Source organism: Physeter macrocephalus, unplaced genomic scaffold (assembly GCF_002837175.3).
Source record: "Physeter macrocephalus isolate SW-GA unplaced genomic scaffold, ASM283717v5 random_339, whole genome shotgun sequence".
Lineage (NCBI taxonomy): Eukaryota > Metazoa > Chordata > Mammalia > Artiodactyla > Physeteridae > Physeter > Physeter macrocephalus.
In genome coordinates, this window is record NW_021145629.1 from 25,215 (window position 1) to 39,836 (window position 14,622).

Below are 14,622 nucleotides of genomic sequence, written 5' to 3' on the forward strand. Positions count from 1 at the left end.
GACTTGTGAAAAGAAGCCAAAAGGCCTGAGTTCAGATCCCAGTTCTGCCACTTTCCAACTATATGTGACTTTGGACAAGCTAGTTACCTCGCTGGGCCTCAGTTTCCTTATCAGCAAAATGGGGTTAATAGAACTAACTACCCCCAAGGATTGAATGAGCTAATACAGGTGCCAGTGCGGAGTGATAGTTCAACACAAGCTAGCTAGGAAATTTTTTTTTTTTTTTTTTTTTGCGATACGCGGGCCTCTCGCTGTTGTGGCCTCTCCCGCCGCGGAGCACACGCTCCGGACGCGCAGGCTCAGCGGCCATGGCTCACGGGCCCAGCCGCTTCGCGGCATGTGGGATCTTCCCGGACCGGGGCACGAACCCGTGTCCCCTGCATTGGCAGGCGGACTCTCAACCACTGCACCACCAGGGAAGTCCCTAAATAGACATTTACATGCCAGTGTCACTCATGTTAAAACTCCTTGCAATCCGAGACTATGTCCTTATTTTTTCCCAGTCTTTTTTTTTTTCTTTTCGGTTTTTACTTCCGTGCTAAGTACAGTAAGCCATAGAGGTAGGGGCAGTAAACATTTCAGGAACTGTAAAGAAGAGGGAAGCCATGATCACCTAGTTGAGCCAGGGCAGGTGAGCCTGTGAGATACTCCTACGCCCCCTAGTGGTGCAGATGGGAATTCCTCCTGGCTCTCTTACCAGTTTGGCAATCTTTTTTTTTTTTAAAGATTTAATTTTATTTATTTTTGGGTCTTCGTCGCTGCGCACGGGCTTTTTCTAGTTGCGGCAAGCGGGGGCTACTCTTCGTTGCGGTGCAGGGGCTTCTCATTGCGGTGGCTTCTCTTGTTGCGGAGCTCAGGCTCTAGGGTTCGTGGGCTTCAGTAGTTGTAGCACGTGGGCTCAGTAGCTGTGGCGCACGGGCTTAGTTGCTCCGCGGCATGTGGGATCTTCCTGGACCAGGGATCGAACCTGTGTCCCCTGCATTGGCAGGCGGTTTCTTAACCACTGCGCCATCAGGGAAGTCCCCAGTTTGGCAATCTTGAAGAACTGGATGAAATTATCTACCCATAAATTAATAAATGTAGAAATGCATAATGGTGTAAATTCTTCCTACTTGAGATAAGCATAGTAATAAATTTTAAATGTGACTTGAGGCTGAGAGGACTCTGAGGGTTTCTTGATTTGAGGGCTGGGGTCATGTCTAATTCATCTCAACTATTCTCCCACAGGGCCTAATGCACCATTGTTTATTTTTTTACTTAAAAAATAATGCATGAACTTGATAGAAAAGTTTAGACAATACAATAGGGAAGAGAATGACAAGTAAGTCTTGCTCCAGGCCCAGAACCTAGGCCCCAGGCCCTCAGTTTCACTTCCTGATAATAGCCACTTGTACTAGATTCTCCGGAATCCTTCCAGTAGGGTAATCAACTCATCCTGCTCTGCCTGGGACTTTCCCAGCTTTAGCACTGAAAGCCTCACATCCTGGGAAACCGCTCAGCCCCAGGCAAATTGGGATAGTTGGTCACCCTACCTCCCAGAGACATCTATTCATCATACACAAACATATACACATATTAGTTGCATTACTCAGCATCCTGGTGTTATTTTAATCAAAACTATATTTCAAAGATCATTCCTTATCAGCTGTATATTCATTTAACGAATACTTATGGAGTTACCTACCATGCTCTAGGTACTGTTTTAGAAGCTGAATATACAGTAGTAAACAAAATGGGCAAAAATCCCTTTCCTCATGGAGTTAACATACCAGTAATTATATCTGTTGTATTAATCACTTTGCTATTATGACCAATGCTGTCCTGGACATTTGTGTGTACGTATTTTTCCTACATGTCAGTGTGAGTTGGTCTATAGCAGCACCGTCCACAGAACTTTCTGTGATGATGGAAATGTCCTCTATCTGCTGTGTCCAGTATGTAACCACTAGCTACGTGGGCCATTGAGCTCTAAAAATATGACTAGTGAGCCTGAAGAATTGAATTTTTAATTTTGTTTTTTAATTTAAATTTTTAAATGTAAATAGCCACAGTATTGGATGATGCAGGTCTGTGGGAGAAAGTCCTAAAAATAGAAAAGATAAATCAAAAGATGTGTGCTCTTGTAAATTGGATAATTATAGGCAAATCGCCCACGAAGAGGTTGTATTAGTTTTCCGTTGCTGTATAACAGAAGTCCACAAGCTTAGCAGCTTAAGCAACACACACTATGTCACAGTTTCTGTGGGCAAGAAGTGTGGGCATGGCGGAACTGGATCATGGCATAACAAAAGATTACAGGAGCAGATTTCCCATTGATTTTCCTTAGGATCACTATTTAGTTGAATAATTTTTTAAACCATCTGTCACCACCCGCCTACCTCACTGCCTATTAGAGACCATGTCTTTCTCCCTCACACCATATCCCCGGCACTGGAGGGCCCAGCACACAGTAGGCCCACAGGGACTCTTTGTTGCCTGAATGAATGAGTCTCCCTTGGCAGTAAAAATCAAGTTTGCGAAGCCTTTGAGCAGGACCCCCTTCCCCACTCCAGGCTCTCATCAGAACCCCAAGAGGGTCTTAGATGATGTAGGCCATCTGAGAGAGGCTGCCAAAAACTAAAGAGGAAGAGATGATTGTGGGAAATATTTTCCTCAAGAACATTAAGGGAAAATGGGAGGAGAAAGATCCATTCATTTGACACACATTATTAGGTTGATTGTTTTTGAAAAACAGCCAATGTGATTGTGGGGAATGAGGGAGGGCTGGCAATACATTTGCAAGCTAAGAAAGGGAGGGTGGGGACATTTTCACGGAGAATGCCCAGAAAAAACAGGAAGGGATATTGCACATTTAGTCTAGTCTCAGCATTGACTGGGGCTGGGGTTGGGGGCCGGGGTGGGGGGGGTGCGTATAATGTAGGTTAGTGGTTCTCAAAGTACAGTCCTGTCCAGCAGTGGCTGCATCACCTGGAAAAAATGTTAGAAATGCAAATCCTCGGGCCACACCCTAGATTTACTGACCTGCTGAATCAGGAACTCTGGGGGTCTGCCCCAGCAACTCTTGTTTTCAGAAGCCCTCCAGGTGACTCTAATGCAAGTAAGAGTTTGAGAACGACAGGCACTCTTAACTGCACAGGTACCAAAGCCAGACTGCATGGGTTCAAATCCTGACTCCAGTTTTCCATCTGTGTTAAAAGGTAATTTAATCTCTCTGTGCTTCGATTTGCATAGTTGTAAAATGTGAGTAGTAGAACCTAAGTCATAGCTTGCTCTGAGGATTCATTCATGTAAAGTGCTTAGAATAATAAGCACACAAAAAGTTCACTATTAATATAGTATTATTTCAATCCTGTCCTCCTGTGACTAAGTGTATGAGCTCATGGAAAGTTCATTTCAAGAGCCCAAACTGGAGGCACTCAGTGGATTTGAAGCCCGGGTCTGGGACTCCCCTGCCCTCACCGTCCTCCCCGCTCTCAGCACAGGGTCTGGTGGCAGCTACAAAGCCAACACAAAGGCTTATAAATACCCACAACACACCTCTGCCCCCACTAAAGCACCCCCATCCCTGGAGAGGAGAAAGGGCACTTTTGGCTGGGAAGAGGTCAGATGCACAGGTGCCTGGCATAGGAACAAGAAAAAGAATGGTAAAATAAGCATCGGCCCTCTAGGGTTGCTGCCTACCCGCCAGGTTATTCGTTTGTGAAAAGATGCCCACATGGCAAGCTAAAAATAATCCTCCTGTTGCCAGCAGGTCAAGCAAAATCAACCCAGAGGACTGAGAATGGGACAAATGAGGCGCAAATTTGCATTCAATTAATCTGGCTTAGCAAACGTGGTTATTTGTCCAGTGCAGACTCCTTACTGTGAGGGCTTTGTGGCCTTTCAGGGTGGAGTTTAATTGATCATTGACTTTCCTGGTTAAGAAAACCACACAGACTTGTTAGCAGAGCCTGCCTTTTAAAAAGATGTAGCTTTTGTTAAGTGGGCTATATACAAGAGCCAATTTGGTGCAGTGAAAAGTGGAGAAAGTGGAGATTCAAAACATCTGGGTTTTAGGCCTGCTCCTTTCAAGATTGAGGTTTAGTCTCTCTCTTCAAACCCGAGGCTCCCCATCTTATACAGAGCTGGAGCTGGACCCCATGGCCAGGAGGCATGTGGACACAATTTTAAATAGTTTGACTCTAAGGGAGATAGAGATTACTTCTGCTTTCACTAGGAAGTTTCAGTGTGGTGGTAGTCTTGTCTTCAGCACCTCTCTAATCATGCTTAATCTCCCTTTTCAGCGGCAACAGTAGCCAGCATGAATTTATAAGATTGTATTGTTTCCATTGTATTTTTCCAGTGTGCTGTAGAAATGTGATACTGATTTTCTATTTGTAGCTTGGGAGTGATAACAGATCTCCCTTTAAAATTTGTTTGCTGAAGTTTAAAGAAAGAACAACTCGATTGAAGAGAAAGATTCAGTAATAGTGCATAAGTAAATATTAAGTAATAGTAATAACGATTTAAATTTGGGAAACAGTGGCTGAAGCACAAAGCCTGTTCCACAAAGCCAGTCTCTGAATCTGGATCCACATTTTCCAGATTTCCCTCCCTTCCTACCGTCAGAGGCCAGGAGGCGCGGCCCACCCACTGGCCCCGCCCCCAACCGAACGCACGTTCCATAAACCACTCCCCTATCCCCGCCCTCGCCCCGCCCCCTCGGGCTCCTCCTTCTCGGCCGACGCTGCCCTGCGCTCAGCGGCGGCAAGATGGCGGCGCAACTGCCGGACCGTGATGGTGGTTCGCAGCTGGCAGGGCCCGCGGCGGAGGCCGACCCCCTGGGCCGCTTCACGTGTCCCGTGTGCCTCGAGGTGTACGAGAAGCCGGTGCAGGTGCCCTGTGGACACGTGTAAGTTGAGGGTCAGGGGCCGGTCGGGGGGGCGCCTGACTGGGAGGAAAATGGAGCCGAGGAGCGAGGCCTCGGCAGGGAGGGTCTCGAGGCGGGAGCGAGAGGACATGGAGTTCCTGGAGGCCCGTGGAAGTTGGCGGGGTGGTCTTCTCTTCCGCCCTGCTTACTCCCAAGTATCCCGCTCTTCTGTTGGGCGCCTGCTGTGTTACAGGCAGCCTGCTAGGCTCCTTCCACGCGCGATGGTGGAGTCGCACCCTGCTGGGGGTTTGGTAGGGTCTGAAGTCGGCTCTTGGGGAGCCAGTTTCCCTTAAATAGTCTGTACGTGGCCCCTGAAGTACACTGTGTATGGCGTCATGTGTCCAGCTGTGCCAAGTAATGCTAATATTCACTACAGTTGGGGAAACGCTGGACTAGACCGAAAGAACAAAAGGGAAGTCTTGATGTAGATCTGACCAGTCTGCCCTTCACTGTGAAAGAGGTGGGGAGTTGGCAGATAGGGATTGTTAGCATTCCTACTTGGGTACGAGGTTTGTTTCATTGTATTTGAAATTATAAAGGCTCCATATTGCTAATAGACTGCTTATGACGACTAAAAGAGATGTGTGTGAAAATGTCCAGTATAGGTTCTGGGGTAGGTGCTTTGAGGTTGGCTGGGTTTGAATCTAAGCCTTGCTCCATCAGACACACATCAGACGCTTAAGTTGAAAGAACTGTAGAGAATGTGGCTACCTTCCTCTTGCTACTGGGAGTTGGATTTTCCTCTGTGGCCTTCCCCAATGGTCGTCACGGGCATCATCTTGGTATTGGTCTTAGGACCCCTCTGTTGGTCAGTAGGCACAATAGGCACCTGCTGGACCTCATGGGCATTCTTATTTCTGCAGCACTCCTGCAGGGGAAGAGGATTGGAGGCCATCTTGCAGGTGAGGGCACTGAGGCTCACTTAGGGCAGGTTCATCATTGTCTACTCTCCCCAGATTGATTGCAGGTGTCTGTTTGCCAGTTCAGAGAACAGTTGGCACCTGGCAAGGGCTCTTCAGGCACACTCACTGACTGCTTTTTGCTTCTTCAAGTGCACCAAGCTCTTTCTAGCTTCAGGCTATTCCTGTTTGGAGTTCAGTTAGCCTGGAACTCTTCTTGCCCCATTTGCACCTCCCCCGTCACTATCCCAGATCCTTTCCAGACTTTAAGTCCTAGTTTAAGTGTAACCCTTGTCACCATCCCCATGTAAATTACCTCCCTTCTTCTTTCCTGGGGCTTCTTTCTCCAACCTTGCACAGAGCAAAACTTAGGGATCACGAGGGCAGTGATCATGTCTGTTTTGCGCCTCTTTCTGTCCCAAGTGCCCAATGTAGTGTCTGAGCAACCATCTTCCAATCTTATGTTCAACTGGCTAAAATATCTGTGTGCTCGCTATGTGTCAGATTTGGGGGCACAGTAGGAAAGAAGGTGATTCTGCCCTCGGAGTTCACAGTCCAGTGAATTGATGATAAATAAGTACTAATAATGCTCAGTTTTGTCAAAACTCATTGTGCAATGGGAAGGTATTATAGAGATCAAACCTGGGGTGGGGGCAGGGGGAGTGATCAAGTAAGGAACGAATGAACTAAGAAATTAGTGGTGGAAGCAAACTTTGTGAAAGTTGAAGTGGAGCCTAGGTAGCTTTTTCGGGGGGTCCGAGTCCTCTTTCCTTGGATCAGTCCTCCGTATTATGTTTACCTAATTTTGGATTAAGTCAATGGATTTCATTTACAATTAACATTTAAAAGAGGATTGACCCAGCACAATTTGCCAACGGAAGAGCAGCAAAATTTGAGGTTTCCTTGAGCCAGATGGACCTTTCCTAGGTCAGAGGTCAGTACTGGGATTCAAACCTTGGCTCTTTTCTATACTCACCATACTAGCTCCGTGTGTTCATCAGTTCAGTGCTGATTAAAAACAGATGGCTACACCTCTGTGAGGGCAGCCAAGTCTCCCTTAGCTCCAGCCAAGTGCTTTTTGCTCTGCCTGGTTGATTTTTGCTAACTTTTGTGCTTGGAAGTGAGCATCACTGCAGCTCCAGCTGCGTGGGGCATTGAATTTTTATAAAACTTTATTTCAAGCCCTGAATTTTACATCCCCCTCCAGCTTAGTGGAATACAGCTGGAGAATGGCAAGGTGGCTGGGTACCCAAGAGAAGGATTTTCTAAGTAGCATTATAACAGGAAGTGGAGCATCTAGAAGGCTGAACTAGAAAAAGGCCCATAAATAGGAAATGGAAACTAAAAGCCAGTCCAAGATACAGGGGCCATTTAAAAGCAGGCTTGTTCGTCGGGCATGACTCAGGCACAGAATGGCTTGTGAACATTGATCTCTGAGCTGAATCTCGGTGTATGCTTGAAGGGAGGCTTTGAGCCGCTTTTATCTACAAGCTGGGTTTGATTTCATTATGCTCTGTGGGATCTTCTGTGCTCTCTTGGGTTACTCTATTGATCTGCCTTTGAGATGACGTATAACAAGTGATGGCCGTAAGGCCCCATCTGCCTCTTTAACCTCATCACTTATCCTCTCCCCGTGGTCTACCACATCATGGCCTCAGAGACCTTCCTTTCTACCTTTTGGTTCCCGCTTTGCACTTGGTGTCATCTCTGTGGAACTCTTTTCATCCACGTCTGTGCGGCTCTCTTCATAATTTTAGGTCTCAGCTCAACTGTTACCCACTTAAAGAAGCTTTCTATGACCCCCTTCCCCCGCAGCTGATCTCTTTGCCTTGTTTTATTTCCTTCATATATTTAATCACTATCTGAAATTAACACTTGTGTTTTCCCTTACTCTGGAATATAAGCATCATGATGACAGGGACTTTGTTTAGTTCACCACTGTGCCCTCGGTTGTGAATCATTAGACCCCCTCACCTTCTCCCATCTTGGTTTAGAATTTTGCCTAGCAGCATTGAGCATCTAGCTAAATAACAAAAAGGAAGAAAATTTTTAGAGACAGTAAAAAATGGTCAGATGCACAGATTACCTTTGATTATATGTCCTGAGTTCTTCCTGGCAGATTTTGTTATCTTGTCTGTCAGGTTGAGTATGTAGCCAGGGTATTTTCATGCTTTATTATTCCTTCCTTCTCTGTACCGTATCTGAGTATCACCACCTGCCTAGGCTTCGGACAGAAAGTTGGTCATCTTTGACTTCTTTTCTTTTCCAAATTCAGTAAGTTACCAAGTCCTACTGATTCTACCCCTGAATCATTTCCTGAATTCTTTATTGCCTCACGGTTTCTTGCCTTTGGCTATCTGTTTGGTTTCTACATTAAGTCTTTTCTGTCTTTCCTCATCTAAAAAAGTTTTAAAACCGACAACTCTGTTGTGCATGATAACGCCAGAATTATTTTTCTAAAACTTTAATTTGGTCTGGTTGCTACCTTGTTTTAAACACCTGGCTCCCTACTGCTTATGAGGAAGGGTGTTCAACACTCAACGATGCATCTGAGGAAATAAAAGTCTAAGTCTAAGGGCCTGGAATATTCTTCCCCTTCTGTACCACTGAACTCTTTCTTTTAAGGCTCTTTCGCGGATGCTGCCTCTGAAGTCTTACCAGCTCTGTCCTTCTTGGGTCACAACTGTTGCTCTTGACTTTGTGTTTCCATAGTGCTTTGCATTCATTTCTAATGATAGCCACGTCTGTTTGTGGTGCATTTCATATGTGCTAGACACTGTAGTAAGAGTCTGCTATGCATAATCCATCCTCCCAACAATCCTAGAAGTAGGTACTACAGTCTCCACTTCACAGAGGAGAAACTGAAGTTCAGGAGATCCCCCCAAGATACCTCAGCGGCAGGGGCTAAGGTCTGAAGACTGTGCCGTAGCACCTTCAGCCATATCATGGGAGTTTGCATTTATTTCTGTTCGTTGCAAGGAACACCCTCCCCACCTTTTTCTTGCCCAGAAGGACTCAGAATTTGAATCAAGAGCAGGGAGCAAGTTGTTTTTTATTCATTGATGTCATTTTAAAAGTTTATCCATTTTTGTTGTCTTGTCTCCACGATGCATGACGCAGGTTCTCTGTATGTCTTGTTCTAGCTTTTGCTCTGCATGCCTGCAGGAATGTCTGAAGCCGAAGAAGCCTGTCTGTGGGGTGTGTCGCAGCACTCTGGCACCTGGCGTCCGAGCTGTGGAGCTCGAGCGGCAGATTGAGAGCACAGAGACTTCTTGCCATGGCTGCCGTAAAAATGTATGTGGAAGTAAAACGGAAGAGTCAGTGTCTTTCTATAAGATGGGTAAAATGTAGATCTGTTGCCGCGTTGTTTCTGAAGTTAGAGCGTGACTAAGTGACTAACAGCACGTGTGCATGCTGGTTATCTGTGGCAGTGGCTGTGCTGTTGCATTTTGGTAACCTTAATTGGTTGTGGTGGGGTTTTTTCCCTTTAAGAATTGGTTTAGTATATTACATAGTTTAGCTTTGAAAGCCATAGAAATCAGTTGTCCCAGTTTTTTCCTGCAAAAGACCCATTTTCCCAAAGCAGCATACACAGTTTTAATTAGAATATAATGACAATGATATTTCTTAATTTTAAAAACTATAAGATGAAGTCAGTGACTCAAAGTTATCTGCTGCAATGAGTTTGAGGGGAATTTTTTTTTTTTTTTTTTTTTTTTTTTGGCCACGCCACCCGGCATGCATGCAGGATCTTAGTTCCCAAACCCCAGGGATGGAACCCGCGCCCCCTGCAGTGGAAGCTCGGAGTCTTAACCACTGGAACACCAGGGAAGTCCTGAGGGGAAATTTTATAATGTATATTACTAAAGATATAAAACTTGTTCAACTTTTTAGCACTTGGCAAGGAGGAATTGTAGTGCAAAAGTCAGTATGAAGTCATTTGATTATAATAGCAATATCTAACATTTGAAATGCATCCATACTCTTTTGTATGACCATATTAGAGTCAAGAATATTTATTTTAACATCTGTTGTAACTGCACACGTTACAACATTTTATTTTCAGAGACATATACGCAGCATTATTGGTTTTTAAATCATTATGATTTTATTAATTCCAGACAACACAAAAATATAAACTAATGTAGGCTTGTTCCCCACTCCAGAGATTACCTCTTTAAAAATGCTTCAGTTTAGAAGGCTGCAAAAACATTTTTCTGCCCATTGACAAACAAGTGTGGGATTTCTACAAAATAGGATCATACTATAATATATATTTCTACAAGTTCTTTTCACTTTTGAAAACTTTTTTTTTACCTATTGACTTATTTGACATCCTCGCATGTTAGTTTCATTACTTTAACACCTTAATATGGATAACCATAAAATGGATATACCTTACCACTTCTTTCAGAGTGATTTAGCACTAGGGGTACACAATGGCTGCAGTTCTGAGTAGGGCTCTTTCCCATCCCTTTTAATTGGGAGCTCTTTGATAGACAGCTTGAGGTCAAGTTCTTTAGCTGGAGATAAGACAGAAAGAAGCATCATGGTAAGCCAGAGCTCAAATACTGAAATATATTTTTCCTTGTAGTTTCTTTTGATTTAGAAACTTAAGATACTGAAATAAAGTTTCCTGTTACCTTCATCTTTCTGTATGTATGCATGATGAGTTTTTAAAAATTTCTGTATGCTTTTGATTTTCTTCATTTTAAAGATTAGTGATTGTATTGTATTATACCTCCAGAAATGTTTATCTTCCCTTTACCTCCTCTTTCTTCATTCCTTACACTTTTTCTTTCTTTTTAGATCACCTGTGATGAAGCACTCTTCTGTGGGTTTTCTTTTCTCTTTCCATCTTGCAAAGACTAGATTTTATTAGAGAAATAGAATTCAGATTCTGGGTTTTTTTGTAAGATCATTTATCACAATCTGGTGATAGGATATAATTGTTTAACCAGGGTTACTAGCCTTTATCCCTTTTACGTAAATCATCACTTTTCTTTGCCGCACTTATAATGGAATGTGGTTCTCGGCTTGCGTAAGGAGATTAGTTTAAGTGCTAGTGTGGAAAACTTTAAAAACTTCACTGGGTTTGGAGTGTTTCTGTGAGCAGAGAGCATATCATGAATAAAGCAAACCTCTCTGAGAGTGATTTTAGAGTGGAAGCAGATATCCTCGTTTGGTCAAGTAAAACATCAGCCTTGGTATTAACAGAAACCCTGCAACAGTCAGAGTTTCAGTCCCATCAGCATAGCCAGGAGTCTGGTGAAATTGTTTGCCAGGGTGATATAGGTCTAGTTTTCATCTTGCCTTTGCTTTGGGACTGTGTTAGACTGGGTACAAGATCCTGACTAACTTGTGGGCTCTGATTCTTCCTACTTAAGTTCTTCCTCTCCAAGATCCGTGCACATGTGGCTACCTGTTCCAAATACCAAAATTACATCATGGAAGGTGTGAAGGCCACCACCAAGGATGTGTCCCTTCAGCCAAGGTAAATGACTCTGTCACTCTCTTAGGTGGACGTCTTTCTTCATGAGTTTTGGAAAGTGGCGGTATAATTGTTATGCTGGCTAAAGCTGACGTAAGGTTTTGTTTTGGGGTGGGTGTGGAGAAGGACTCTCATGTTCATTTCAAATATTAGCTGATCTGTTATTTTCAAATCATTTGACCTGATGCATAAGTGATCATCAGAACCCCTGTCATAACACATTGAGTGAACTTTGCTCCTTTTGGGAGGGTACAGTGATTGAAATTGTGTGGAAAGGTACTCACAGAGAGGTTTCTTCTTTTTTCCTGCCTTTCATCTTCCAGAAATGTCCCAAACCGTTATACTTTTCCTTGTCCTTACTGTCCCGAGAAGAATTTTGATCAAGAAGGACTTGTAGAACACTGCAAGTTGTTCCATAGCACGGACACTAAATCTGTGGTAAGAGTAACTCTTTGAGTTTTTTGTTTTGTTACGTGGGTTTTTGTTGTTGTTTTTTGAATTTTTATGGGGAAAAAAAGTCAAACTTAACAGAAAAATTACAGGGTTAGTTAAATGAACTCTATGTACCCTTCACCTAGAGTCACAGATTAATAAGATTTTACCATATTTGCTTAACCATACTCTATATACATATTTTATGCTAACCATTTGAGAATAAGTTACAGATATCATGACCCTTTGTCCCTAAATACTTCAGCACATGTCTCCTAAGAAGAAGTAATGTCTTCTTGAAAACCACATTTTTTGTGAGTTTGATTTTCACATTCAGGAATTGTAACATTGATACAATCTAATACTGACTTTGGAATTCATGTTTAAATTTTAACAACTGTAGTGTCCTTCATAGCAGTCTCCCCGGCCCCAAAATCTTGGATCTGTGTGTTATATTTAGGTGTCATGTCTCTTTAGTCCTCAGTTTTTCTTTGTTTTTCATGACCTTGACATTTTTGAAGAGGACAGGCCAGTTTTATAGAATGTCCTTCAGTTTGGGTTTGTCTGTTTCTTCATGATTACGTGCAGGGATGCTACATGGTCCAGGTATACATCAGGCGGGTCATGTGATGTTTGTTGTTCCCACTGTTGGTAATGATAACTTGGATCCCCTGGTGTCTGCATAAAGCTGCCATTTTCCTTTTGAGTAGCTTCTTCATAGTTGTGGGGAAAGAGAATGTAGATGAAATTATTAGGAAAGTGCTTATCAGTCCTTTGATATTTAATTTATATATCAAGGCTGACATGTAGTTTTCTTTAAAAAAAAAAAAAAGTTTGAATTTGGTCCATCTCAGCAGTGTTACCCTTCCCTCTTTTTTTTTTTTTTTTTTTTTTTGTGGTACACGGGCCTCTCACTGTTGTGGCCTCTCCCGTTGCGGAGCACAGGCTCCGGACGCGCAGGCTCAGCGGCCATGGCTCACGGGCCCAGCCGCTCCGCGGCATGTGGGATCTTCCCGGACCAGGGCACGAACCCGTGTCCCCTGCATCAGCAGTCGGATTCTCAACCACTGCGCCACCAGGGAAGCCCACCCTTCCCTCTTAATGTGATTGACAGACTAGGTCTTCATACAACTTGCTCTATAGTTTTGTTTGTTTTCCCATTTATCTCACACTGCTTCTGTTGAACTATGTAGCTAGTTTTATGAGCAGATCTTCAGCTCCACTGCTGTAAAAGATGGTGCACAGACTTGAGAATTTGCATGAGCTTTTGCTAGTAGAATTAGGCCTGATGGCACTCTGTGTTTTTCTGTCTTAAATCTTAAGATTCATCTGGTCTGTTTGAGAATACCTTGAATCTTCTCTTTATTGAACTTCTTGCCAAGTCCAAATTCTGGGCAGTACAGTTACTTTTTACACTGGGCTCCCTGGACTCTTAATGTTGTGCTGTGACAGATTCCACAGATGAGTCCCCCCTCTCTCTGCTTTTCCCAACCCCCCAAACTAGGGAACTGGGCTGGCTTGGCCCAGCGAGCACCCTGTTTTCAGCCAGGCCCTATTGCCGCTAGGCACACACACACACACACACTGTCTGGTGGCTATTCTGGGCACTCTCTTTTCATTAAGTTCCTGGCATGAACTGTCCCCATCTTTTCCACAGATAGTGGTGAGTCCTGCTTTTCACTAAGTTCCAAGTACCAGGTGTGTGTTCCTTTCTTCTCTGTTCGTTCTGTCTCAGGAGCTCTCTGATCTATCTCTGAGGTCACAGACTGGCAGCCTGTCTAGCCCATACACATTTTCATTTCCCCAAACTTTAAAAATTAGCAGATTTCTCAATCTTGATACTCTACATTTGAGAAATTAGAAGTTCCGGCAAGAGTTGGCTGGCTCTGAGTAGTGCTGGCCCCTCTAGATGGGATGACTCACAGACATCCTGCTTTGCTTGTTTGCCTTTCCCGCCGGGTTCCTGTGAACACTTGAGTGTGCACCCCTCCTTCTGTGTCCTTATCATTCCCTCGTGCTGAGGAAAAGGCTCCTTTGCAAGTCCGCCTCTTCTCTGCCCGCATCCTCAGATCCAGGCGGAGGACTGAGACTAGGGCCTTGCCCTGCTCCTGAGGCTTCCTCTCCCCACCATGTTTCTCCTGTCACCTTCAGCTTTTCTCTTTACCCGCTCCTAACACTTGCTTTCCTTCAGACGTGCCCAATCTTCCCTGTCTAATTGGTGGGAGGAATATTTGATCCACTGTTTTCTCTATATAGCCTGCAGTTTCTCTTTTCCTTCAAGCTTTGGTTTGTCAGCTGCTGCTGTCTCTTCCGTATTCTCTCCTTTATCCCTTTAGAGTCCAGCGTCCACTGCTGGCATCACATTCTCCATGGGCCCATTTGGTTCTTCTTAAGTCCTTGTTTTCTCTCACCTCGCTGCAATTTTTAAAATTTGTTTCTTTGTATGTAGTCAGTTCCTTGTATAAGAAGTGGACTGTCGCCCCTTCCCCTAGACTCCTGGTTCCCTCTATACCATCAGTTATTCAAGTATTTTTTATATTCTTGCAATTTAGTTTATGTTTGGATGTGATAAATGCATTATATTACCACTTGTCATTTTTGTATAATAGAAGTAAACCCAGTGTAAAAGTAAAACACCATACCATGCCTGCCTACCTTTCATGAGATCAGTCACAAAGAATTGATTATTTTCTCTCAAAAATAAACAGCCTTGGGCTTCCCTGGTGGCGCAGTGGTTGAGAATCCGCCTGCCGATGCAGGGGACACGGGTTCGTGCCCCGGTCCGGGAAGATCCCACATGCCGCGGAGCGGCTGGGCCCGTGAGCCATGGCCACTGAGCCTGTGCGTCTGGAGCCTGTGCTCCGCAACGGGAGAGGCCACAACAGTGAGAG

General features: G+C 44.2%; 1 protein-coding gene across 1 annotated transcript in view; it reads left to right on the forward strand.

Annotated features, from left to right (window-relative positions):
• The first annotated feature begins 4,721 nt into the window (after positions 1-4,721).
• The window catches only part of RNF114 (ring finger protein 114), a 16,688-nt gene continuing 6,787 nt past the window's right edge, over positions 4,722-14,622 (forward strand). Inside the window, exons 1-4 of the mRNA XM_007128040.4 lie at positions 4,722-4,891; positions 8,952-9,102; positions 11,196-11,302; positions 11,623-11,737. Of these exons, the coding sequence (XP_007128102.1) occupies positions 4,752-4,891; positions 8,952-9,102; positions 11,196-11,302; positions 11,623-11,737 (513 nt within the window). The 5' untranslated portion in view covers positions 4,722-4,751. The remainder of the gene's footprint in view (positions 4,892-8,951; positions 9,103-11,195; positions 11,303-11,622; positions 11,738-14,622) is intronic.